We start from the raw sequence: 26,801 nt of genomic DNA, 5'->3' as shown, positions 1-26,801 counted from the left end.
GTAAGGAATCCCTTCTAGGGGCTCCAATTCCTGCCACAGACCTTAAAGTTCCCCCCCCCCCCAACTCTTCCCATAAGGATGCTCCTCAGCTTGCAGGCTGGACAGACTGCTATTCTCTCTTTGTATGATCAAACATACAAAGTCTGGGCCCACGGGACACATGCTGGTGTCCAAGTCTAACGTGAGGTAGGTACTGCCACTGGACAGCACTCATAAAGGAAGAGATTCAGCAAGGCCAGCTCCTCTCACTTTTTTTCTGTAACAGTTTTAGTGATATCATTCACATATCATGCTATTCATCCAAAATATAAAATTTAAAGTTTTGTTTGTTTTTGCATATTCATACCGAGTCTGTTCTCTTAGAGAGAAGCTGCAAATTTCAAGGTTTCCAGATAAATTTTTGTGGAAGTGGGGAGGGGGCGCTTGGGTGGGTCAGTTGGTTGGGCATCTGACTCTTGATTTCAGCTCAGGCTCAGGCCACAATCTCAGGGTTGTGGGATCGGGCCTCATGTCAGGCTTTGTGTTCAGCATGGAACCGACTGGTCCCAGTCCCTCTGTTCTTCCCCCCACTTTCATACACGCACTCCCTCTAAAATAGATGAATAAAATCTTAAAAACAAAAAAACCTGTCAGTTGGCTGGAACGGACCTGAGGATGTAAGGTGAGGGATGCCAATTTTGACTTCTGCCTTTCAGGATGTAAGCCCCATCAATGACAGCCCTTAAATTACTTACCCCCGCATTTCATGGCCTGACACCTACAAGTACTCAAGAATTTCTGAATGAGGAGCACCTGGGTGGCTCAGTGGTTGAGCATCTGCCTTTGGCTCAGGCCCCCAGGATCAAGTCCGCCATCAGGCTCCTTGTAGGGAGTCTGCTTCTCCCTCTGCCTATGTCTCTGCCTCTCTCTGTAGGTCTCTTATGAATAAATAAAATCTTAAAAAAAAAAAAAAAAAAGAAGAAGAAGAAGAAGAAGAATTTCTGAACAAATCTGGGCAAATACTTTTGCAAATCTGCAGCTGCACACCCATATAGCAAATCACCATCCAACCTGTTTAAAATATGATTACCACATCAAGAAACTCAGTACACCTCACGAGCAGCTGAATCTATTTGGGGGCACTGTTGAAAGTTTTTTCTTGACCCTCTATCCCCCATTTGCCCTCAGAGCTTTACGCATAGGGACACAGGAAGGAGGTCTATTCAAACTGTATTTCAGAACAGCCAGCATTTCCACCCACCCCAAGCTTTGATTCTTTGGGCAAAATAATTCTAGTTCCTTCAACCATTCCCTCCTCACAGAAAGGTGCATGCATCTCAGCAAGCTACCTCCTCTGTGTGTTCCTAATTTCCTGTCTCCCTCCCACATTCTCTAGCAGCAGCGTCCGGCTCCCCACACCCAAGAACCTTGCTCTCACCACGTCCAAACTCTACCCCTACATTCAGCACCACTTTGGGGAAAACCTAAGCCAGGCTATTCCATGCACATAATCAATACCTCTTCCTCAAGCTGCTGTTAATGCATACATTTACAAACAGGAAAAGCAGAGACCTCCACTCCCCCAAACAAACCCAAAGCTGGAGAAAGACATCAAAGACGGAATAAGAGCATTTCACTTCAAGGCACCTGAGCCTATTTCTCACTGACACTCTATTACTAGTGCATTCCTAAGCACCACACTCTAGGCCTCTTGCTGCAGAATTACAGCCCCCAGCGACTCCTTATGCATCCCTCTACTGTACAGTTCCCTGACAGCACATGACTAAACAGAAGGGATCAAGGGGCAGAGGATCCAGGAAGACAGAGAAAGGCTGGCTTTGGCACCTGACCTCTGTTAACAAATGAAGACATGGGTCAAAACCAAGTCCTCAACACTCTCAGAACTATCACTTCTTACTGTTTGCCAGGCTCCGGCTGAGTTCTCATGTTCATCTACCTCATTTTCAACAAGGACTCCAACGCCTGACTACTCTAGATATAATTCCATTTACTGAAGCCTGTAAGTTACCAACCTGTCCAAGGGCACTCAGTTGCTAAGTGGCTGGGGCTAACTCAAACTATGCCCGACTGACTCCAAAGTCCCTGTTCAATTACCCCATTCTACTTCTTCCTCCAGAGGTGGAGTGCAAACAGAACTGAAGTAGAAGGCAAGAGGACTGGGTTCAAGTCTCAGCCTCTCTTTGAACTGTGATCCTGAGCAACTATTTCCTTTCTAGGTCTGAAGTATGTAACCTATGATCAAGGGGCTTAGAGTCAATGACCCCTATGGTCCCTTCCAGCTCAAAATACTCCTTCCTCTCAAAAAGAAGGGAGAGGCACCTGGGTGGCACAGTAGGCCGAGTGCCCACTTTTGGTTTCAGCTCAGGTCATGATCTCAGGCTTGTGGGATCAAACCCAAGGAAGCTCCACACTCAGCATGGAGTCTGCTTAAGACTCAAACTCTCTGCTCCTCCCCTACCTCCTCTATAAATAAATAAATAAACAAACAAACAAACAAACAATTTAAAAGAAGAAGGGAAAAGAAATCCCAGCCTGAGAGCACAGTGGTGGGGAAAGAGTGGACAACTGGGAATTGCACCGGGGGAGCCGGATTATAGCCCCACATTCTCAGGGACTCACTATAGCAGTTTACCCGTGGGCAAAAGCAGAGCCATTACTCTCAGCACAAGTATAAAACCCAAGTATAAAATCCACTGAATTAAGCACAAGTATAAAACCAACTGAATTAAGCTGAGGGGAGGTGGCTATGATGGAAGGAAACCTTGGGCACATGGCTGGCTATCTGTGGAAAAGCCCAAAGGGCCAAGCTGCAAAGTGGCTTATAGCAGGCAGCCTGTGAGTCTCGAAGTCCTGCCACATGGGTGCCTCCCCTATTAGAAGTGAGAGTTGCCATGCCAGTCCACCTGTAAGCCTGTCCCCTGCTACTACTTCCAGGACTTCCTCCTCTTCATGCCTATGCTGCTACATCAGGGTGAAGGAGGCTGGTGGCTCTAAGCTCAAGCATGAGCTCAGCCTCGGCCAGTCCGTCAGGAACCCTACTTCTTCCAGCAACTGAGATGCATTCCAGCTAATGTGGCCTTCTGAAAGGTCAGAGAAATCTCATAAGCTGGAGCTGCTCCCTACGTCTAAAGGATGACAGCTGATAATGGCCCAACACTTCAGGAATGACTTGGAAGTCTGCTCCCTTTTGTAATCTGGGAACCTTGCCCCAAAGGATCAGACAGGAAACCCCAAACCATCTACTTTTAAGATGTTCTCATGTGGCCAAAGTAATTTTTCAAAAGAAAAAATCTGACCATGCCACTCTCTCATTTAAAATTTTTTATGGCTTCTCACTGCTGTCCAGTTAAAATCATGATCTTTCTAAGTCATCTACACTATAGCCACAGGGAATTTACTCAATTCCCTGAACCCCTAGGGCCTTTGCTCCACCAAGAATGAGCTTTCTTTTCAGACTTTTTCTCAAAAGACTCTTACCTATCCTTCCCATTTCAAGTGATTTGTTACCCATTGCTTCCTCCACAAAGAATTCTCTGACCTAGGATTGAGTTGGGTGCCTTTGATACACTCCTAGAGAACCCCATCCCTTTCTTATATGGTACCTTCCATACTGGACTGAGTGCATGTATTCCTTCCCAACACAGACTTTTGTAATCTACCGTGGCATTTTCTTTCTTTTTCTTAAAGAAAAGATTTTATTCATGTATTTCATAAAAGACAAGAGAGAGAGAGAGGCAGAGACGTAAGCAGAGGGAGAAGCAGGATCCCCATGGTAAGCCCGATGTGGGATTCAACCCCTGGGCTCCAGGATCACGTCCTTAGCTAAAGGCAGACGCTCAACCACTGAGCCACCCAGGCATCTCTACTGTGGTATTTTCTATGCCAAACTCACCATGTGCTGCGTGATACTGTCAAAGTATGAGATTCACCCATTCATTCATTAATTAAATGTTCACTGAGCCACCTACTATGTGCCAGGCATATTGTAGATGCTGGGGATACAGCAGTAGCCAAATATTGAAGTCCCTGACTCAATGGTGATAAGAACTAAGAAGAAAAATGAAGGAGGCAGGTGGGATGGGGATACAGAGTACGGGATGGAGTCTTGCTATTTTATAGAGGGTGGTCTAGGAAGGCCTCTCCATCACAGTGTTCTTTAACAGGAACTTGAAGAATGTGACAGTGTGAGCCATGTGGCTATCTGGGGAAAGAGCATTCTAGAACCCAAACTCTGAAACAGAGTATACAACATACTCTAGGAGAGGCAAAGACCAATGTTGCTGGATGAGAAAAACAGTGCAAGAGGTTAAAGCTTGGGGGGAATGGGTGGTATAGGGAGCCATATCAAGTGTAGATTACAGAATACTCTAAGGATTTGGGATTTTATTCCATGATGAGAGATCTTGAGGCAAGAGTGACAGGAGATCAGGTAGGAGGCTGCTTCAGCAATCTGGATGAGAAGTAACGGTCTGTGGATTAGGCTGGTAAAAGAGGAGGTGGTAAAAGCTGTCTAACTTTGTATCCAGTTTTTAGGAACCAAAATGATGTACTGGTAAATTATCCATGAGGTAACAAGGATGACCCCAAGACTCTTAGGCCAAGCAATTAGAAGGGTAGTTGCTTACTAATTTCTGAGTCTCATTTTCCTCATCTTTGAAGCTGGGATAAGAAGACTACTCACTTAGCAGATTATATGGGCTAGAACACAGCAGGCACCCAGTAAGTGCTAACTATGGTATCACTATTACTTATCTTGGGATCACCAGGAATTTAAATAAACTGGTGCATGTGAAAATGAGAGGAAAAAACCATACAGAGCCCAGGTGGATCATTTATCCAGATGGCTCCTGGCCACAGTGGGACTTCAGCTTCCCCCAAGCAGCTTGCAACTTCATTTTAAAGCAGAGAAAAGACTACTTTGAGTTACTGGAAAGCATGTCTGGAGGGTCAGGTGGTTATCACAAGTATGGACAATTATTACAAAGTGCCCTATAAACACATTCTCCGATGGATGGGGTCATCTGAGTTTACTAATAGTATCTCATACTGAGATGGAGAAGCCCCTCACTACACATGACAGATTTATATGGCTGGCTTTACAAAATTCATCAATAAAGGCCCATACTCCTCACATTCCACACCTACAGCTTTGCCAGTCCAAAGGTGCAGCCAAAAGAAAGGTGCCATGTCAAGACTGTCCCCATGATTCTCAGAAAATCCCTCAGGGAGACATCCTAGGCTATCTGCCACAAGAAGTTGGCCAAATGGTTCCGGTAACTTCTGCAAATAGCGCTACTTGAAAATTAAGCTAACTCCTGATTATCCACCCTCATTTTAGAAAGTCATGAATAACCTGCCAGAAGGGGTCATTGAAACTACATATATCTGGCTTTGGAATGCATCTTCTGGAACATAAACCACTTATACCTGTGTGGGAAATTTTAACTAATGAACGGTGCTACCTCATACTCACATTAATTTGATCCTCAAAACAACCTCAACATAGGGATTACTCCCATTCATAACTAAAAAAAAAAAGAGGTTAGCAACCAAAGTCACCATGTGAGAGCACAAGAGGTACTCTGTCAATGTTCTGATTCAAATCCTATCACCACCTATCGCTCTGCTCCCTCACCCTTTCCTATGCTTTTATTAGGCAGGTTTTAAAACTTACTTCCTTTCATGAACCCCCAGCAAGGTAAGGCCATCCTCTCTCCTGACCACTCCCCACCAGGTAACTCTGGACCAGCCAGGGGTGTTTGTGAACCCAGAGTGAGGCACCTGTGAGCCCTCTGGAGGCCCCAACACCCTAATTACCCCCTTTGTAAGCTTGTCTTGGATTTTGCAAACAGGGGCACTCCCATCTGCCAAGCTCTCCATTTTAAAGAGGTTTCTGTGGTTTCAGGCCCGCTCCTCCTCCTCTCTCCGCCCGCCTCCCTTTGGGAGGGAATGAGTGCTGAGTAACAGCTCTAAAATGCTTACTCTAGCCTAGGTCCCACTGCAGACAGGGGGGTGGGTCAGCCAAAAGACTCCACCCCTCAGGAGGTTCAGGGTTTCAGACTGCAGAGACCATCCTATACCCCCCTTAGTCCCCCAGCCTGTACCTCAGCCCTAATAGGCATACTTCTCTCTCCCAAGCAGGCACTTACTTCCCAGGGAAGTATAAAAAACTCCCCACCCAAAGTTGAGGGGGTTGCCAGCCTCCCCCATCTCCCCTTTAGGGGGTCCTAATTGTGTGCTTTCCTTAGAAGAGGAGAAACTAATTTGAACTGCAAGAAAACAGCTTTAAATTCTCATTTATGGAGGCTAACCTAGCAGTTCTTAGCCAAGGGTACACAATATAAACAGTAATGGAGCTCATCGCTCCTGACAAGTAATTCCTTACAATAATTTAAAGGGATCAGATTTCCTCAGTTGTCACCAAAACGTCTTCTTGAAACTGGTTCAAATCAGGATTCACACAAGATCCACACGATGCACTTGACTGATGTCTCAACTCTCTTAAGAACTCATTTATTGATGATCTGTCCCACAGAATCTCTCATATTCAGAAACTAAAGGACTGCTACCTCATGGTCTATCAACTTGTTCCTCTATACCAACAGATCTAGGGCTCTATTAGGTTTGGGTTCAATTCTTTGGGCGGCTGGAGTGGGGGGGCAGTTTTCACAGGCAACGCTGTGTACTTTCTATCTAGGCGCCTCAAGGTGCATAATGTCTACTTGCTCCATAGTGTCTGATATGCACCTCAAGTGATCTGCCTAGGTTCCTAAAGCCAGAAGTCTCTCTAGGCTATCACAAAACTTGGATTCAAAACTGAGTTCTTAACGGCTGTGGCCAATAGGAAAAAGAAAAAAAAAACATATAAAAAGCTCTGTTTTGGTTTCTTTCTTTTGTGTGTGTGTGGGGGGGGGGGGGGCAGGGCTATTGAAAAACTTTTTTTTCCCCCAATACCAAAAATACTCTGAACACATTTAGAGTTAATCTGATTCCCTCATTTTCAGATGAAGAAACAGAGGCAGAGGAAGCATGGGGACCACAACGCTGGTCACCAACAGAATCAAAAGTGGAATGAACATGCTTAGTAACGGTTGTCATTTATTGTAAAAATTTTTAAATAGCAATCATTGGATAGGTAGCACTTATTAGAGTGGTCTGTGCCTGACACTCTGCTAAGGGCTTCATAAACATTACCTTCTTTAATTCTCACAACCCTTGCAACAGTAACTCATTATTCTCCTTTTGGGGATGAGAAAATGGTGGCTCAGAGAGGCTGAGTAATTCACCCAAGATCGCACAGCAAGTTAGAAGCAAAGCTCAATATATACAAATATTAAATCATTAGTTGCCAATCTGAAACTAATAATCAATTATACCTCAAAAAAAAAAAAAAAAAAGCAGCAGCAGCAGCAAAAGAAACAAAGCTGGGACTCAAAATTGCAGACTGCAGGATTCTACAGCAGAGCTCCTGCTTCCCACTTCTCATGGTGGGGAAGAAGAGGCCAGGGTCTGAAGTAGCTCTGATGCTATACTGAAAACTGATACCCCAGATCCACACAGATGACCCACCCTCGTGCAACTAGGAGGAACCTGGGAAAGGGGCTAACCCTAGGAAGAAAAGTAGAGAAAGAGAGCAGAGGTTTGTTGTTTGGGGCCAGCTGGGTGGAGTGGAGGATCCCTGGGATTGCCCTGGGTTAGCTGGTATTATAACTCTATTTTGTGCCATCAGTTAGCTGCACTTCAAAGGAACACACACAAAACATAAATATTCAAGTCTGAGACCCTGCCAGACTTCTCCTTAAAGTCAAGAAGACTATATATACGAAGCTTACTTTTCTTATGACATGCTGTTAGAGGTCCCACGCAGCCAACCCAATGACTCCCCTGCTGGGGTGGGCAGCTTGTGGTGATGACATTCTCAGGTCTCAACCCACTACATGTGCACTGGCCACACAAACTTTTAGCTCAGCCACGGCCGTTCCCCACAGCCCTTGAGAGTACACGTGCACTCTACCAAAAGTAGTTTTTATGAAACGCAAATAAACAAATTAAAAAATATTTTTAAAACAGTCATCACACCACATTCCGAAGCAAAAATAGCCAATTCCTTGGGTCAGCAACCTTTAAGATTATCCACAATACGTCCTTCCTGTCTTGGGTAAGGAGAACTCCATTTTTGAGGAGATGGATCCCATATATTTCATGGAATACTGACACAATCCCAGAAAAGGAAAAGTACTGCACATCCTCCACCACCAACCCCATCTTACAGGTGGAGAAGATGGGAACCCAGGAAAAGTCCTGGAAAGCCCTACAGTCTCCCAGACATGGTATAACAGCTACTACATGTCAAGCATCGGGATATCACCACAGTGAATGCTGACAACAACCCTATGAAGCAGATAAATCTTAATTTACTCCCTATTAGACAAATGGAGAAGCTGAGACACAGAATGGTTAAGTTACTTGCCCAAGGAGGCACAGCCAGCAAGTGGGAGAGCTGGCATTTGAGCGAATGCTGTTTTAACCCCAGAACCTTTGCAGTGTATCGTTTCTCACCCTGCTTCTCTCATACTCAGTAGTTGTGGCTAGAATAAGGAAAAAAAAAAAATTAAAGGTCTTCAAAATATTCTAGGGGAACCTAAGTCCTGACTTAAGAATGGGGAGGGGGGATACTGGAAAACATCTTTTATTACTAGTTACTGCATGTGTCCCTTAAAGCACTAAAACACTAGCATCCGAGCCAAAAGGAGGGCTAAAAATAGGCATTTGCAGCAAGCTCTGGAAAGCTTTTAGCTTGCTTATGAGGCACTCATTTCTGTGGACTCCCAAAAACATATGCATCACAGAACACAAAAATTCCCAAGACCACACTGCCACTCCATTGGTGTCACATTCAAACTTGTCTAAGCTGCAAATAAAATCAGGACTGAGAAACTGCCTTAGCAGTCGATGTAGACTCTCCAAAGAAAGGGCCACCAACTAACCTTACCAGACAGTTCAATCACAAAATTCTCCCTCAAAAAGCATCCAGGCCCTAATAACAGGCTTAAGCAAAGAAGCTACTGGATTGAGAGTTAAGTCTGTCAAAGACTAGTAGTAGTCCAAAGGTTCAAAAACCAACGAGCAGACAAGACACTTTCTTGCCTTAAGACTCCTGAAAAACAAAAACAGAGCAAGACTACTAGGCTCAGAATTTTGCTTTGGGCACTTAAAGCAAGTTGGCTTCTCCACTCCAGGGAAAGGCGAGATGCCAGCCAGGCTGTCTTCTTCCCACGATCAATAACCCCGGTGACGCACCCTATCAAGGGTGCACTGCACTTGCACAAAATGCCAGCTCAGGCACCCAATACCACCTGATGTCACGGCTGATTTAAAACCCACAAGGCAGGTTCACCATAGGCTAAGCAGCAGCAGCAGCCAGGGTGAGTAGCCCCATTTAAACTTCTGAGGAGTGCTCTCTCCTGGGGATGATTATACCCCTTTGAGTTTAAAGACGGGGGAAGGACCAAAGAGTGTTTTAAAAGTTGATTTCCCTCCCTCTGTGGGTGGATCAGGAGGGACATGCAAGAAAATGGAGGTTTCAGCACTGCCCTTTGCATAAGAGGGTTCTGGAAGGCAAAGGGGGGAAGGGGAGAGGGCAGAAGGAAGAGAGAACACGGTTTGAGGTATTATTAGTAAACGTCAACGTCCCCTCCTCCAAATGAAGCAACCTTCAAAGAAATAAAAATTGCAACATGCTATTTTCAGAATCGGCTGTTCTGGTTTCCCTAGGATCCTACTACGTACGAGTGGATTCTACTCCCCACCTCGAATGTGAAGGCCTTAATCAGCTCCCTCTTCAACCTCGACCAGTCCCCCTCGGCCAGCGGCTGCAGAAAGGGAGGAGTTGGGCCACGGCGCCGGGGCCGTTGCAGCCACAGGCCGGCTCCGCTGCGGATCCACTTCCACAGGGCCCCACACACCGAGCGCGGCGCCCCCGCGCGCCCCGCGCCCAGGCCGGCCTCCGGGCCCGGCACCGCCTTCCCCCCGCCCGCGCCGCGCCCGCGCCCGCCCCCGCGCTGACACGGCTCCGCGCGACCTCCACCGGCCCGGGGCCGCAGGGCCGACGAGGCAGGGCGCGGGCAGCGCGGCGGCGGTCACATGCCGCGGCCGCGCGGGGAGGCCCCACGCCGTCCCGGCTGCGCAGGAATGCCGGGAAGGGGCGCCGCGCACACGCACTGCCCGCGCCGCCGCCGCCGCCGCCGCCGCCGCCGCCCGCACCCGCCTTCCACCCCGAACGCTCGGGCCCAGCGGCCGCGAGCAGCCCGCGGGCCGGCGGCGCGGCGCATGGCGCCCAACTGTCACCCGCCCGCCCGCCCGCCCGGCGCGGCCACTCCCTCCCCCGCCGCCGCACGCCCCTCGGCGCGCCGCGTGCCCCCGGCCTCGCCGCCCATTTTCCGCCTCCCCCTAAGCGGGTCCCCCGCACGCCCGCCGTCCGGCCCCCTCTCGAGGCGGAAGGTCCCCGGGCCCGGGAAGGGAACCCAGCGAGCCCAGCGACGCGCCGGGGCTCCTCTCCCCCTCCTCGTCCCCGTAACCGACCCCCCGACCCGTCGCCCAGGGCGACCCCACCGCCTGCGGCCATCTACCAGACAACAAAACTCGCTAACTTCCAGAGCCCGGATCCGTGGGGCCGGCGCGACTCCCGGCCGGAGCTCCGGCGCGCCTGACATATGCTCATGAAACCTTCACAACATGGGGCCGGCCGCGGCGCTCCCGGGACGCGAGCGCGGCGCGGCGCGGCGCGGGGCGGGGCGGGGCGGGAAGAGGGGCTTCCCGGGAAGGGGTCCGGCCGGGCCCCGTCCCCGACACCCACTCGCGGGGGCGGGAGCGGGGGCCCCCACTGCCGCCGGCGCCCGCCGACCCCCGCGGGGTAGGCCCGGGCCACGCCGCTGCCCGCTAGCCGCCGAGGCCCGGGCGCTGGCCGCGGGCTCCCGGAGGCCGGGCCTCGGCCGGGGCGGCCCCGTCTGAACAGGCGGCATGAAGAAGAAAGGAAGAAAAGAAAAAGCCCCGAGTCACGACGGCCGGCGGCGGACCCCCGGGCCTCAAGGCCGCTGGGGGAGGGGACGCCGTCCTCCCCGGAAGAGGTCCCGGCCCGGGAGGGGGCGAGCAGGCGCACCCACCTGGAGGGGACTGTCCGTTCACCGCGGCCAGCACCGGCGGCAGCGCGTTCTTAGTCCACGGGTTCACCTTGGGCGGAGGCGCCTCCACGAAGTCACGGCGCCCGGCGGCCGCTGCTCCGCCGGCGCCCGGCTCGCCGCCGCCCTCCTCCCCGTCGCTGACCGCCAGGCCCTCGGCGCCGGGCGGCGGCGGCGGCCGCGGGCTCTCGCGCTCCGGCGGCCCGGTGCCCTCCTTGTGCGGCTTGGCGCAGAGCGGCCGAGGTCTCCGGGCGCCGCCGTCCGGCTCCCCCCCTCCGGCGTCGTTCGCCCCGGGCTCGCCCTTGCCCTCGGCAGGCGGCGGCGGCGGCGGCTTCTTCCTCACCAGGCCCCCGTGCTCTTCGGCCTGCAAGAGCGGGGCGCCCCCCGGCAGCAGCGGCTCCACCTGAGTGGCCATCTGCGCGCCCGCCCCCCCGGAGAAGCCGCCTCCCCCGCCGCGAACTTGGCTCTCAGGGCACCCGCGACGCCTTCCTCCGGGCCGCCGGGCCCCAGTCCCTGCGGAGAAGGGCCGGGGCTCCCGCTAGGCGCGGCTCCCCTCGCGGTCGGATGCCGCCGCCGTAGGTCCGAGGCCCGCTGGGGGCGGGGGGGGAGGAAGGCCCCCACTCTGCGGTCCAGGCCTCCTCGGCGCGCGGCCCCCCCCGCCCGTTCCTCGCACGGCGCCCCCACCCCGAGCCCCGCAGGCTTCTCGTCCCGTCCCTCCCTCCCCCCCGCCGCCGGGGCGGCCCGGGCTTCCCGGCTCGGGGGCTGCAGCAATATGGACGGACGGGGGAGAGGCGCGGCGAGCCGAGGCGACCACGCGATCCGCGGCAGGCGGCGGGCGGGCGCGCGCCTCGCGACGCGGCGGGCGAGGGGAGGGGACGGCGCGGCGGGGACGCGCCCGCCGAGGCCGGCCCTGGGCGGCGGGCGGCGGGCGGCGGGCGGCGGGCGGGCGGAGGCGGCGGGAGCGCGCGCGCACGGCCCCGCGGCCCCGCGGCCCCGCCCCCGCCCCGCCCCGCCCCTCGCCTCCGAGGCCTCGGAGCACCGCCCGGGCTGGGGGGTGAGGGGTGCAGCGACCGGACGGGGGCGAGCACGTGCCTGATGCAATTCGGGAGGGAGGGCGACGGGGGGCGGGCAGGAGAGAGGGGTGGGGGAGGAGGGGGAGGTGTCTTAAAGGGCCCGCGCGTCGGGGCGTCCGCAGGTGGAGCACATGGGAGCGGGCCACGCGGCCGAGCGGGCCTGCTCGCGCTCTCCAGGCTGGCTGCGCCCGACTCGGCAGTCGGAGCCATTAATGTCACCCCTGACTTACAGGGCGAAGGAGGGGGTCCCTACCCACCTCGAGGACGCGCCGACGCTGCCGGCTCCCTGGCGCTCCGCGGGCCTGGCCCCTCCGGGCCCCGCCTGGGTGACCTTGGGCGAGCCGCCCTCACCTCCGCGGGCCGCGCTGGGCTCCTCCCCGCGGGCCCTGGCCTGGACACTGCCCGCAGTCGGGTTCGACGCCTGGCCCGAAGGCAAGCCCTTAACCCTTGGGGACAAGGGTGCCTACAAAGTGGGGACGGAATTGCCAACAGCCCCCCCACCCGGCACAGCCCCTGAAACCCAGTATTTATAAGGCAGGAAACGTCTTTTCTTTCAAGTGAATTTCGCTTTTTCTAAAGAATTGCTTTGGGCGGAGTTAAGCCAGGGCTGGATTGGGACTCAGAGATCTGAGATTTTTATCCTGGCCCTGCCCCTTACAAACTATGCACCAGGTATCTCCTCCGTGGGCCTCAGTTTCTCTATTGGAAAATGAACCAGTGGTGTAGGACAGTGATTTCAAACTTCAGTGCACATTCAATAAATATTTACTAACCTCATAGGGTGGGGGCCTGCAGGGTTCTAGGAAACGGGGTTTGGCAATCAATCGGGCTAGCAAGTTCTCTGTCCTCACGGAATTTACACTCTAAGGCGGAGAAAGACCATAAACGAGGTGGTAAACAAGTGCTTGTGTAGTATCTATGAAGACAGTAACTACTACAGTGGTAGGTTAGACTCGAGCAGCTCCTTTAGTATGGATGATGAAGGAAAACTTTGAATACAGATTCCAAATGTTTTAGAATTAAGTATGCCTGGTACAGGACCTAGAAAGTGTCTAAGAACCCCCCCCCCCCTTGGGTGCTTACCCATCAGATGGCCCTACAATTCACTGGGAGAATTCCTGGCCTCTTTGGCTGTGATCCTGCTTGCTCAAGACATAACAGCCTGGGATGTTGGCCATCTCCAAAGGCAAGGATCAGAACACAGGACCTGCTGGATACCGGAGGAGGCTTATGGTAAACCTCTTGAAACCGCCGGGGACACGAAGATGGTTGTAGGGTGGTTGTAACCATGACTACTGAGAACAGGCACTGTTGGGGACAGCCAGGCAATCTGATGTCTAGTCCCAGCTCTTCGATAACTTGCAACTCAGCCTCTACACCTTGGTGAGCATCCCTCTCTTCCCCTGGATACCATTTCCTGGTGGTGAAATGGAGGTAAATTATGCCTGACTTGCTTCTACCCTCTCAACTTTTGTGAGGAGTCAGGTGAGACATTGTCAAAATGCTGTGTAAATTGTAGAGACTGAGGCCAGTGCTTCAAAAGAGGTCCCAAGAAACGTAATGATTACGGGAATCTCAATGAATTTTAGCAAGATTCTTCATAACCGCATTGTATGTGCTCTTAATCAGAAGGTACATTATTGCGCCTTGCCACTCAAATGCACTATTTTTTATCCTACTTATTGATAAGTATTTCCTATAAGTTATTCACACTAGATCCTCTCTGAACTCTCCTAATAGGAGACATCATGGTCCTTGTTGGTCATTCTTTTCCATATTCCTGTAATTGGAGGTAGAAGCTAGAGGTACCCCCATGCAACTTGTGAGGGGACCAGGAACTCCATGTGGACGAGTTACCTATACACACTGCCCAGCAGTCAAGCACCTCCAAGCCTGCTCTTTGGAGGTTGGAGGGGCCCTGGGATCTGCATACCCTGTTCCTGCTCTGTCCCAGAAAGAGGCTCCTAAACACCGGTGTGCCATTTTACAGATGGGCAAACGGACCAGAGACAGTAAAGTAAAAGACTACAACTTAAACTGAGGCTCTCATCACTGGAAAAAGGAATCTTAACAATTACTCAATTTCCTTGTTTTGCAGATGAGAACAGTGAGGTTCAGAGAAGTGAAGTTACTTAACCAAGGTCACACAGCTAGTTCAGGGCAGAACCAGGTCTCACACCTGAATTTCTTGATCCTAAATCCAGTAGCTTTTTCTACATTAAATGATGCAAATGGGATTTGAGTTCAGGTCTTTAAAATTCCTGACCCACTGCGGCATTATATACTCAGTTCTAAATATTAATAATGACCAGAAACAATTAAGAGTAGCTACTTTTATTGAGTAGCTACTGTGTGCTAGGTTCTATGAGAAATACTTGATATTCATTATCTCATTGAATTCTCACAATAGCCCAATGAGATAGATATTAATTCTTGCCACAAATATCTTTTGAGTCCTGACTGTGCCTGGCATGGTGAGGCCTTGTGACTGTTCTCTTTACTCATAAAAGAAGGTCACTAAAGTTCAGAAAAGAAAGTAAGGTGGTTTGGGTGCCTGGGTGGCACAGTAAGTTAAGCGTCCCACTCCTGATTTCCGCTCAGGTCGTGATCTCAGGGTCATGAGATGTGAGCCCTGAGTCACGCTCTCCGCTCAGCGCAGTCTGCTTGAGGTTGTCTCTTCTTCTCCCTCTCGTGCTCTCTCTCTCTCTCTCTCAAATAAATAAATAAATCTTTAAAAAAGAAGGTAAGGTGGGTGCCTGGGGTCACAGGCAGCAGCTAAATATCAAAGTGACCTGTTTCAGGGCAGTATAACTTCCCAGGCCTTGCTCTTACCACAGCACACTTTAAGGCCTGCCTCTCTTCTTTCCATTGCCAACTCCTCAAGTTCTTACAGAGACGATCAAATACATGAGTCTGGGAAAAATGCTAAAATTGTTGAATCTTGTCTCCCCAAAATGTAAACTTCTGGGGTGGGGGGGTGGGGAAGAGGGGCAAGTAATTAAGCAATATGTGCCCTCAGGCTAAAAAAGAGGTAAAACAAGATTTGCTTTGGGCAGAAAGTGACAAGGATCAAACTAACTTGCCTATTGCCCAGGGCTTTGACACACACATGTTTAGAGACACAGGGATGCCTGGATGGCTCAGCAGTTGAGTGTCTGCCTTCAGCTCAGGACATGATCCCGGGGTCCCAGGATGGAGTCCCACATCAGGTTCCCTGCATGGAGCCTGCTTCTCCCTCTGCCTGTGTCTCTGCCTCTCTTTCTCTCTGTGTCTCTCATGAATAAATAAATAAAATCTTTAAAAAAAAACCCAAAAAACAAAAAACCCAGAGACACAGAGTGAGAAAATCAAACTTAAGAAATAAAAGTTATAAAGTGGGTCCAAATACCTATTTGTATTTAATTATGTGTTTGCTTGCTCTTGGTGCTCACAACTTCCTGAAGAGAGACAGAGGAAGCTGCCCCAGGGACCGGCGACTGAGGGACCAAGGGACCAAGGGACCAGAGAGCCCAGAGACCAGCCCATCTTTGGCTTTGCCGAATGACTTTGGACAGCCTCTCTACCTTCCTGGGCTTCCATTTCTCCATCCACAAAACGGTAAGCATAATACCTGCCTATCTGGCTTATGGATGTGCAAGGTACAGTTTTACCAAACTTCATTCTTTTGTGGGGAGCATAGGTAAAAGGTGGTGTGGAGGTTCCTCGAGTTATCTGTGTTAGGAAGAAAAAGTTTAACACGTATAGGTGTACAGTGTTACTCCTCTTTCAGTTTGATTTTCCAAAGGAACTTGTGTTTCTGGAAGAACTTGGGCTGTGTACCTTATCTGCTGATATCCTGGGCTCCTGGGCAGGAGGCAGACACAGAGGAGTGGGTGGGGTTAGCAGGGGTGGGGCTTTGGCCAATACCTACTGTGCCAGCCCGGGGAGTGTTATTCCAAACTCTGAAAACTCTTGGGTCTTTTAGCACATGCCAAGAAATTTATTCAGTTCCTGGGAGGAGGCTCAGCCTAGACCTCTTCTTGTGAAGTCAGTGCAGACATCAATAGTTAAGTGGGGTGGGGGGTGGAGGAGTACTGATTGTTCCCATAAAACCTGGTTAACCCCCAGAGCAACACTTTTGGGTAAGTACGATTATCCCCATTTTACAGTTGAGGAAGTAGGCTCAGAGGCAGCCAAGCATCCCCCAGGGGCTTTGGAAACGGAAAGAATGGGTTTGTAATGAAGGTGGTCCGATGGAGAATTTAACTTCTAATACATCTGCCACCTTGGGTTAGAGCCAAGCCTCCTCATCCCAGCCTCTTCCTCTTCCATGCTACCATCTTTCCCCCAGCCCCGCTCCCCATCCTGGCATGCCTGCACTTCTCAAATGGTCTCATGATGAGCTTGCCCACTAATTGTTCTCCCCGCTGCAATGCAGCCTACCACACTGCCTGAGCCAGTTCTCTGACTCTTTCCTGGACTTTGATGAGCCCTGCCTCTGCTTAAAATCTCCCTACTCACACCCCTCTCCTCTCCTGCCACCTCTACCACACCCTGTATTTTCCAGCAGCAGTGGACCACTCACTATTTCTTTCCTTCGGCAAATATTTATTAAGCACCCTCGATGTGCCAGGTACTGCCCAGGCCCTGGACTTAGACAAATGAGCAAGATACACGTTTCCTGTCTTCAGGAAGCTCCCTGAAGGATTAACCCTGTGGGCCCCATTCTTTCCTGCCTCAATTCATGTAATTCCTCTCACTCTGACATTCCTGTTCAGAGCGAGGTCCTGAGTGCAAAATCCTAGCTTGACCATCTGGTGACTTTGTGAGCAAATATTTAACTTCTAAGCCTCAGTTTCCCCATCTGTAAATTGGAGATGATAATGAACTACTTATCCCCTAGAGCTTCAGTGATCTTTAAAGGAGATAATGTGTAATTGAATAGCACAATGCCTGCACATAGTATGTGGTAAGTATCACCTTTTGTTACTTTTATTATTGCCAGTAATATCATTTCCACTGGTCCAGAATTCTACCTGTCCTTCAAGGTTCAGCACAAAATGCCAAGTTCCTCATGAAATCTTATTTAATTTCCACAGCTAGAAGAGATTTCTCCCCACTCTTAACTCCTAATGGCAGTATTCTTAAAGCATATGGTATTTTTTATGTTATTTCTTCCTTCAGTTATGGTTACTTATGAGTAGACCTTTTCCTCCATCTAGCTTATGACATTTCTTGGAGTAGGGATAGCATTCCATTCTTCTTACTGTCCCTTATTGGATCCATCACTGGTGTCTCCTGCAAAAAAGGCCCTCAGTGTATTTTCTTGACAAAAAAAAATGAATGAATGAATGAATGAATGAATGACTACAGGATCAGTCCCGATCACGTCAATGTTTTGGTAACCAGAGTGATGCTGTCAAGGGCCAAGTGCTAAATTTTATATATACTTAATATATAATATCTTTAATAAATATATTAATTATATATAACTATATAAATTATATATGTACTTTTAAATGATAAGATATAATATGAAAATTAAATGTGCTAACTTTAAGAAACAGAAAATATTTTAAGTATAGCAAAGTAAAACCTGCATATAAGGCCACACCCCAGAGGTAATCATCAGCAACATGTTGGTGTATTTTCATCTAGTCTTTTTTCTATGTATGTTTTACCTAATTGAGATTGTATTGCAAATTCAGCAGGTTTATTTTTTGCTTTCCCACCTTGGCAGTGTATTATGAGCACTTTCTCCACATCACTGTAAATTCCCTTCACATAGTTAGTTGTGTCATCTATTGAGCTCCTATGGTTTGCCACACTGCATTTCCCAAAGGGCTTTCGTGAGGAAGGACAGAGATGACTGTCCCCAGTTGGCAGCTGAAGAACTGAGACTCACAGAAGTTCAGTCAGTTGCTCCAGGATGCCAGGGCAGCAGAATCAAAATGAGAACCCAGGTCATGCCCCTTCCATTCCAGACCCCTCCAGCACCTCAGAGGAGACATGGCACAAATGGAAAATACAAACCCCCTGCCCCACCTGTGAGACAAACTCAGACAACCACATTCAATTATTCCAGGGTCTGGAAACATCCAAGTTCTTATGGAGACAGGTGGAAATTGGTAGCCAAAACAAAGGCAGAAGGCAATTTTCCTGGCAACATGACCATAATCAGTCACAAGTACTGAGCTCTCAGAACAGAAGGGCCCTGCTCTAGGGACTAGGGTGGAAACAATAAAGGGCAAGACATGTTCTCTGTCCCAGGGGAAAAAAAAAAAAAAAAAAAAAAAAACTCCCTACACTAGCACAGTGTTCTTGTCACAGACTACTTGCCTGTCCTTTACTTATAGCACAGGGGAAAAAAGTAAAGGGTTTAAGGTCAAAAGAGTTAAGTTCAGATTCAGGTTTGCCTACTTCCTAGCTGTGTGTTGTTGGGTAAGTTACTTCACTTCTCTGAGCTTTATTGTCGCCATCTATAAAATGGGGAAAGGAAAATACTTGCCTGAGAAAATTCATTATGCCTTTGAGAACAGTAAATGAACCAACATTTATGAAAGGGTAGGGTCTTATAGCTTTGCCACCTGCCAGCTCTGTAACCTTGGGCAAGTTCCTTCATCTCTCTCTGTGTCAGTTTCCTCATCTGTAAAACGGAGATGATAACAGCACTTACCTTTAGGGTTATTGTGAGGATTAAGTGAGTAAATACATGCAAAGTGCTTAGAACAGTACCTGACAAATAGTACATACTGAATAAGTATTTGCTATTATTATCATTGGCATAGCATCAAGACAAACACTCTTCGAATCCCACACAAAAAATGCAGAGCAAGTGTTACCCTAATCTTTAGATGAGGAAACCAACTCTCAGAAAGATGAAGTGTTCCTCTGGAGTCCTGATGCTAGTTGATGGCAGCCCCAGGACTTCTATAGATTCCAAATGCAATGTCTTCCCTCTCCAGATCACATTCTAGCTGTTGCAAGCTGTCAGCCTTCTGGCCAGTTTCAGCCCACAGGCATGTTTTGTTTGGCCCACACAGTATTTTCTTTTTAATTGAGTTTAGCTGTGATTAGATGGGCCCAGCACACACTAGTGAGTGTCAGATCATACCCTTCCTCTGGTGTTTGTTACTCCCAGCCAAGCAGCCAACTACCCTCATTGAGATCCTTGCACAGGTTGATACAATCCCAGTCACTAAACACATGGTATAGACAAATTCTGGAGATTAAAGATGAGGCAAGGAGGAGCACAGGCCAGAGGGACAGGGAAGAGGTAGTCAGGGAAGCCTTCCTGCAGGTGGCCATATGTATATTAAAACTTAAAATTAGGGGCACCTGAGTAGCTCAGTCAGTTAAGCATCTGCCTTCAGGTCATGATCCCAGAGTCCTGGAATGAAGTCCCTCATTGGGCTCCCTGCTCAGCAGAGAGCCTACTTCTCCCTCTCCCTCTGCTCCTCCCCCTGCTCCTGTTTTTTTTTTCTCTCTCTCAGATAGATAAAATTAAAAAGAAAAAAAACAAACAACAACTTAAAATTAGGGAGTGGGCTTTGTCCACCATGAAAGGGAAGGTATGGGGCAGGGCAGGTTGCTTTAGCATTTGGTGATCTTCAGGGATATTTGAGTTTTCCTGCCAATGCTTCCTTCCCCAGGCTTTTCCCTTGGTCGAGAAAAGAAGTAGGCTGCCCCTTATCTCAGATGAGGCTGTGTGACTAAGGAGGTCCAGCGTCAACATATATCAGCAGTGTTTGTTGATTAATTGATCTGTGCCACCATCCCTGAGTACTCAGCATCATGCAAGGCTCCTGGAGAGAGGTATGATCACATGAGCCCAAGTATTAACTAGGGCTCCTGCCTTCAGTGATAATAGCAAGCATAATAGTGATAACGGCAGGGCCTGTAGACAGGGGTTTTTTTTGTTTGTTTGTTTAGGGTGGCACTTCCCAAGGTAAAGTCTCCAGAATGTGAATAGATAGACCACCAGGATGGAATCTGTTGAACCACTGGGTTTAACCAATGTTAAATAAATGTTTTACTGTGGGATAGCTTGGGGCTTTTACCATTCATGGTGAATCTCTCAGAAAGAGAGCATTTCCCAAACTCATGTAATATAGAGCAAATCTGAGCCAGGTATTTGAGGAACCCCTTTGAGAAACATTGATTCCCTTTCTGCTGGGGTGGTATTGGACAAAGGCATGTAGAAAGAGGCCTGCCTCCCTGGCTGGCTCTCCTGCTACGTTCTATAGAACCTAGAAAAGTCTTTTTTCTTCTCTGGAATTTAGTTTTCCCATTAAAAAAAAAAAAAGTCTGAATGTTCTGGAAGTTTCTTCCCATCCTCACAGTCTTGATAGCAGTTTCTAACATTTCATACCTCTATGACAAAGAGGATGAGTGCTGGTCACAGGAATGAGGTGGGAAAAGTCTGTGGCAAGCTGATGAAGCTGCCTGACTGTGTGTCCCAGCAACAGTCACTGGATCAGAGAGGTTCACCAATTCCCAGAGGATCCCACAGCACTTGAGTTTCTAGATCTGTGACACATGGTAGGAAGAGGGAACCTCAAATAACGTAAGTGACCTAATTACTTAATGTGGATAAAGTGCATAGAGATCACTAGATAAAGACGGGGAATAGCCAAGCTCATTTTGTGTGACTTGTACCGCCTGGTGTGTTTTGTGCCAGCCTCCCAGAGTGATGAGGCTCCCAGAGGGCACCTCAACCAAGAAAAGCAGGAACTATTATGGCATGCCTGCCATTCTCCTGCAAAGACCCTTCAGTGACTCCATATTCCAACAGGAATAAATTCCAGACCTGTCACTTCAGCCCATAAGACCCCATGTGCTCCAGACTCCATCCACCTCTGACCCCCCCCAGCCCCTGCTCCTCTACCCTGTCCTTGCACTGTGCCAGCTTCTCAAAATGGAGCTCTCAGCAGCCTGGGGCCTCTAGGGCATAATTCCCATTGCCTAGAACACATGGTCCCCAAAACACAAACACAAACACCATATACTTCTCATCCTCCAAGCCTCAGTTTAAAACAGTCCCCTTTCTCAGAGACACCTCCCTTGATCAACTTGGCTGAAATACTCCATGTTCTTCATAGCACAGATCGCAATCTCTGATTTTATGTGTTTATCTTCTTTTGCCAATTTTCTCCAATAATATATAAACTCGATGAGACTGGAGCTTGTGGCTATTTTGTTCATCCTTAATACCCAGTCCCAAGTACAGTGCTTCACACAGTAGGCGCTTAATATTTGGTTGAATGAATGCTGTGTGGCCTTTGGCAAGTTGCTTCCCCTCTCTGGGCTTTCATTTCTCCACGTGTGAAAAGCAGTGTTTGAATGAGGTGCTGTTGAGAGCCTCTGTAGCTCTGACGGTGGTTCTGTGACTAATATCTGGGCCCTGGGCCTGGGAGTGAGCCTGGTATGTTGCATTGCCACAGCACTGCACACAGCATGCTGATTTAATCAGGCGGCCGGCACCCTGTAATTTCGTGTTCTACTATCCCTCCTCCTCCCCAGTCCCAGGACTGGGAACCATGCTGTCAGATTTCCAGGATGATCCATGCACAGCCACCTGGGAGAGGATGTTCAGTCTAGAAGCTCAAGGGCCAAGAAGACTTGTCACTCATTGCCCTGATAGGAAAGGCTGGCCTCCTTGGGAGTTTTCAAACAAATCCTATAATCTCTGGTTAGAAGGAACCTTCGGGATGCTTGGCCTGGCCCTCTGCCTTAAATGTAACTTCCCTCTAAACCTTGCTCAATAGTGATCATGATCACTTGGATTCCACTTGAAGTGCTGGGAACAGGGGCCTCTCTGAATCTCAGGGGTGCTCATCTCACCCATGAACAGCTTTAGGAAGTTCTTTCTGCAGCATGGTGCAACACTAGGCAGTACAGCATAGGGGCACAAAGTCTGGGCTCTGAGTGGCCTGGGAAGAATCCCAGCTCTGGAACCTACTTGCTATATGAGCTTGAGCGAGCCATGAACCTTCTCTGTGCCTCCATTCATCTTCTGCAAAATAGGGAGAACCCTCATTGGGCTGTTGGGAAAATTGTAAGCATTAATACCTAGTGGGAAGGCCTGTTTCTGTTAACTGCTACCTTTGAATGTTCTTGTTGTTATTATCATTTTCAGATCTTCCTGGACTCTGTTCTCAGGGTTGGTTGGTTTGTTTGCAAAAGAGACAGTGGAGCTAGGCCCCAAAAGCACAGGGCTAGGAATCCAGAGCGTGTGGGCTCACTGGTGACTGTGAGAATATTCACTTCATTGTTCCAGGCCTCAGGACCACACCTGAAAAAAGGAGACAGAATAATCCCTGTCCTGCTTCCTGTTGTAGAACAGATGCATAGATCACAGGAGAAATAAACAAGAAGGCTTCGAAAAGTGCAAAAATGCTCTACAGATGTGAGGGATTCGTCTTATTTTGTTGGAGAGCCCTTTCCTCTTTTAGCAAGGCACATTAGCTTCCAAACAGCAAAATAGCTAAACTCAACCTATTTGGCAAACAGTGTGTTTTTGATACTTGCTGTGAATTTGAAGCTAATCCCTTCAGAATCTTCTTTCATTAATGTACTAGAGCAAACAAATTTGAGAAGGATTTATTTATAAATCCTTTATAAATTTATAAGCATTTGGTACATTCCTACAGGATGTAGATAGAGCTCAGTTTGGCTGATTTCTGACATCTTTGTTTATTGTTGTAATTATTATTTCTTTAGTTTCTCTTCAGGAATCTGATTGAAAGGATCCAGGTGAGGTACCTTCACTTTGCAAATGTAGGCAGGACATAGCAACTCTGCATAATTTCAGGAAGTCTCGTATGACCTCTGTTCAACCCCTGTCATGTCATGTGGGCCTGTAGCGAGAGGAGGCCCCTAGAACTGGTCTTACCATAAAGATCAAAAACAAAGATTCAGAGAGGGGATGGCACTTGCCCCAAGTCACACAGCTAGTTAATGGGGAGGCTTGACCAACCAGGTCTCTTGACTCCAAACCCCATATTCTTTCCAATAGTTCTATGGAATCCTGCAATTTCTCTAAATTAGCTGATTATGTATCAAAATATTGTAATTTGTGGGGGTTCACATTTGTCAAAACTCCATTGACCTGGGGGTCCCTACCTGGCATGGTAGGTGAAGCATGTGACTTTTGATCCCGGGGGTAGGGATTCCCTAGAAATAAAATCCTAAAAAAAAACCCAAACCCTCACTGAACCATACATTTAAAACCTCAACAATATTTTGTGTTAAATTTAACTCGATCTTAAAAAAAACAATAAAATGGTGTGGCAGAGTTCTATTTCATGAGAGAGCCAGTGTCTGAGGCCAGCATTAAGGCAAAATAACGTATCATCTAAAGAGCTCAAGAAAAGCCCTTAGGAAGGCAGCGGGCTGGAGCCAGCAGGGTCTCTCAGCTGGTGTTTCTGCAAAAGCATTGTAACAGCCTGCTGCTTCTTCAGAAGGTCCAGATTAGATGCTGGCTGCCTTGTAGGGGGCAGGTTGTGAGAGAAAGAATGTATCTCTATAAAAGAAGGATATGTGGTGTGGTGGGAGGCACACGTGGGAACCACACTGCTAAGGGAATGTAGTTTTGGGTACCGCACCTCACACTCACACATGCACACCGCCCCCCCTCCCTGAGCAGGTGCTGGAGCAAGTTAACAGAGGGCCTGAAGCTGGGGACAAGGATCTGAGGGTTGGTTCCTGCGGGGGTACGGGGAGGGAAAGAAGTTGGAGCAGAGTTGGAGAGCTGCAACTATGGAGAACCCCTCATTCCAGAAGTGACAGCAGCAGAGGGGAACCAAGGAAGGAAAAGGATACAAACAGCTGGGGGACATCAGAGAGAGAGACATTTGGAGGTAGCCTGCTGCAGTGGTCACAAAACTAGTCACTATCCTTTCATAAGTGAACACTCTAAAATTTGGAGTGATGGAGGTGGAGGAGGTTAATCCACAGAGCAGAATATGTTTAATGAGATTAGATCTGATATGCTTCTGATACATAAAGTTTGTTAGTTGCTTATCTATAAAAAAAAAAAAAGGAAGATTCTGTGCTTCTCAGGGTCAAAAGTGTTTATTCTTTTGAGGAATTCAAACAGTTTCCCTAGAACTGTATTAAAACAATACATTTGTTCACCTCACACTCCTTTGGATGGCTACTATCAGAGAAGGAAGGAAGGATGGATGGAAGGCATGAGGGAAGGAGGGGGGAGAGGAAGGAAGAATGGGTGGATGGAAGGCATGAGGGAAGGAGGGGGGTAGGAAGGAAGAATGGGTGGATAACAAGTGTTGGTGAGGATGTGGAGAAACTGGAACCTTTATGCATTGCTGGTGGGAATGTAAAATGGTGCAACTGCTATGGAAAACAGTATGTAGCCTTCTTGAACAATTAAAAATAGAACTACTAAATGATCCAGCAATTCTCACTTCTGGGTATTTATCCAAAGGAATTGAACTCAGGGCCTCAAAGAGATATTTGTACACTGATGTCCATAGCAGCCATATTCAAAATAGCCACGAGATGGAAACAACTCATGTCCCCAGCAATGGATGAATGGACAGATGTGGTGTTTACATACAAATTAATATTATTCAGCCTTAAAAAAGGAGGAAGTTCTGCCACATGGATGAACCTTGAGGACACAATGCTAAGTGAAGTAAGCCAGTCACAAAATAACAGATGCTATATGATTCCACTTATATGAGGTATTTAAAGTAGTCAGGTTTAGGGCTGCCTAGCTGCTTCAGTTGGTGAAGCATGAGACTCTTGATCCCGGGGTCGTGAGTTTGACTCCATTGGGCACAGAGCTTACACTAAAAAAAAATAACAATAAAGTAGTCAAATTCATAGAAACAGAAAATGGAATAGTGGTTACCAGGGGCTGGGGAAACAGGGAGAGAAAGTTGTTTCATGGGGATAGTGTTTCAGATTTGCAAGATGGAAAAGCACTGAGATCTGTTTTATAACAATGTGAATATTCATATCACTACTGAACTTACACTTTAAAATGGTAAATTTTATGTTAGATGTGTTTTTTTTACAACAAATAAACAAATAAGAAACCAATGCATTTGCCTGTAGATTTTCCTTTACTCACCGAAAAACAGCTGGTTATAAAATAGCCTGTTCAGTATGATCCTGTTTTTGTAAAATGTCCTTTACCATTCTAATATATATATATATTATTGTCATTAGAATATACACCAAAAGATTAACAATGGCTATTTCTGGTACCTATTTTGTTCTTTTTACCATCTATATTTTCTAACTTTTTTTAAGGAAGCATTTCATTACTTATTAAAACAACAACAAAGGGGCCCTTATGTGGCTTAATTGTTGAGCATCTGCTTCAGCTCAGGTCATGGTCCCGGGGTCCTGGGATCAAGTCTTGCCTCAGGCTCCTCTCGGGGAGCCTGCTTCTCCCTCTGCCTATGTCTCTGCCTCTCCCTGTGTGTCTCTCATGAATACATAAATAAAATCTTTTTAAAAATCAATAAAAAATTTCATCCCATTCCAGCCCCTGTCTTTATGTCCACAAACTTTACATAAGTGAAACTCACATCCCTGAGTCTTTACCGTATATATAATTAGAATCACTGCTAATAATTTTAAGATAAAAATAGCATAGTAATATTTTCTATGTAGGGCAAACTTAATCTGTGCTCAACATTTGTGCTTTTCATGAATTATCTCATATAATAACCCTTCAAAGTGTGTACCACTATTAAACCCATTCTGCAGATGAGGAAACAGGTTAAGTAGCTGGTAAAAATGCCTTTATAAATTTCAGGGCTGTGTTGAAACCCTCAGCAGTCTGATTCAAAAGCTATTCAGATAGCCTGGCTATTCTGCTAGACACACATGATGTACTCATCTGTCATGCTGTGCATGGGTCCCTTCAGCAGCCATGAACATACAATTTATGTGTTACTTACATGGTCCAGTCAGCACCCCTACCACTCTCCTGATGGTCCTACCATATTTGTTTCACAGATGAGGTGAAGGTCAACTTCCCTCCAGAAATTCCAAGCCACGTTACATTCCAGATGGGTCCACACAGAGCAAATGAATGAGCCAATCCTGGGGATTCTGAGTGGTTTGGGACTGTGGGACTCTATCCAGGACATTCACCTCATTCATGTAGATACTAACACAACTGCCCACTACAACCAAGCAGAAAACACACCCACCTCTCAGGACCAACTCCAACTTGAAGGGAGGGCAGAAAGGAAAGGCTGTCAAAGATGGTAATTGTATAATATGATTTATTACAAAAGAATAGTTAGGATTATATAGTTAACACTTGGTGTTCAAACATTTTCATCTCTAAAGATCTCTGAGAGTCTTAGAGATTGTTTAAATATATATCACATGAATTGTTGGAGACAAAGTCTATAGTTTTATTTTTTATTCATTTTATTCTTTTTAGAAGAGAGAGTGTGTGTGTGGGGGGGGAAGGAGGTCAGGAAGGAGCAAAGGGAGAGGGAGAGAGAGACTCTCAAGTAGACTCCACACCCAGCTTGGAGTTCAACATGGGGCTCGACCCCAAGACCCTGAGATCATGATTTGA

At 48.0% G+C, this 26,801-nt stretch overlaps 1 protein-coding gene and 1 long non-coding RNA gene across 5 annotated transcripts in view; one reads left to right on the top strand and one right to left on the bottom strand.

Moving 5' to 3' along the window:
- Positions 1-26,801, bottom strand: part of LARP1 (La ribonucleoprotein 1, translational regulator) — an 85,068-nt gene that overhangs the window by 43,619 nt on the left and 14,648 nt on the right. The window contains exon 1 of one of the 4 annotated variants that reach the window (XM_041748997.1): positions 11,163-12,016. The exons of 1 other annotated variant lie outside the window; for it this stretch is intronic. In XM_041748997.1, the coding sequence (XP_041604931.1) occupies positions 11,163-11,592 (430 nt within the window). In that variant the 5' untranslated portion in view covers positions 11,593-12,016. Of the gene's footprint in view, positions 1-9,809; positions 9,939-11,162; positions 12,017-26,801 lie in introns of those variants that run through there. 2 more of the 4 variants (XM_041748996.1, XM_041748998.1) reach the window with 2 other exon arrangements.
- LOC121487364 overlaps positions 12,269-26,801 on the top strand; it is a 65,684-nt gene continuing 51,151 nt past the window's right edge. Inside the window, exons 1-2 of the long non-coding RNA XR_005986829.1 lie at positions 12,269-13,483; positions 15,694-15,847. This is a non-coding gene — a long non-coding RNA (uncharacterized LOC121487364). The remainder of the gene's footprint in view (positions 13,484-15,693; positions 15,848-26,801) is intronic.

This window comes from Vulpes lagopus, chromosome 3 (assembly GCF_018345385.1).
Source record: "Vulpes lagopus strain Blue_001 chromosome 3, ASM1834538v1, whole genome shotgun sequence".
NCBI lineage: Eukaryota > Metazoa > Chordata > Mammalia > Carnivora > Canidae > Vulpes > Vulpes lagopus.
The sequence above is the reverse complement of the archived record's forward strand: the minus strand, read 5'-3'. Positions and strand labels throughout refer to the sequence as shown.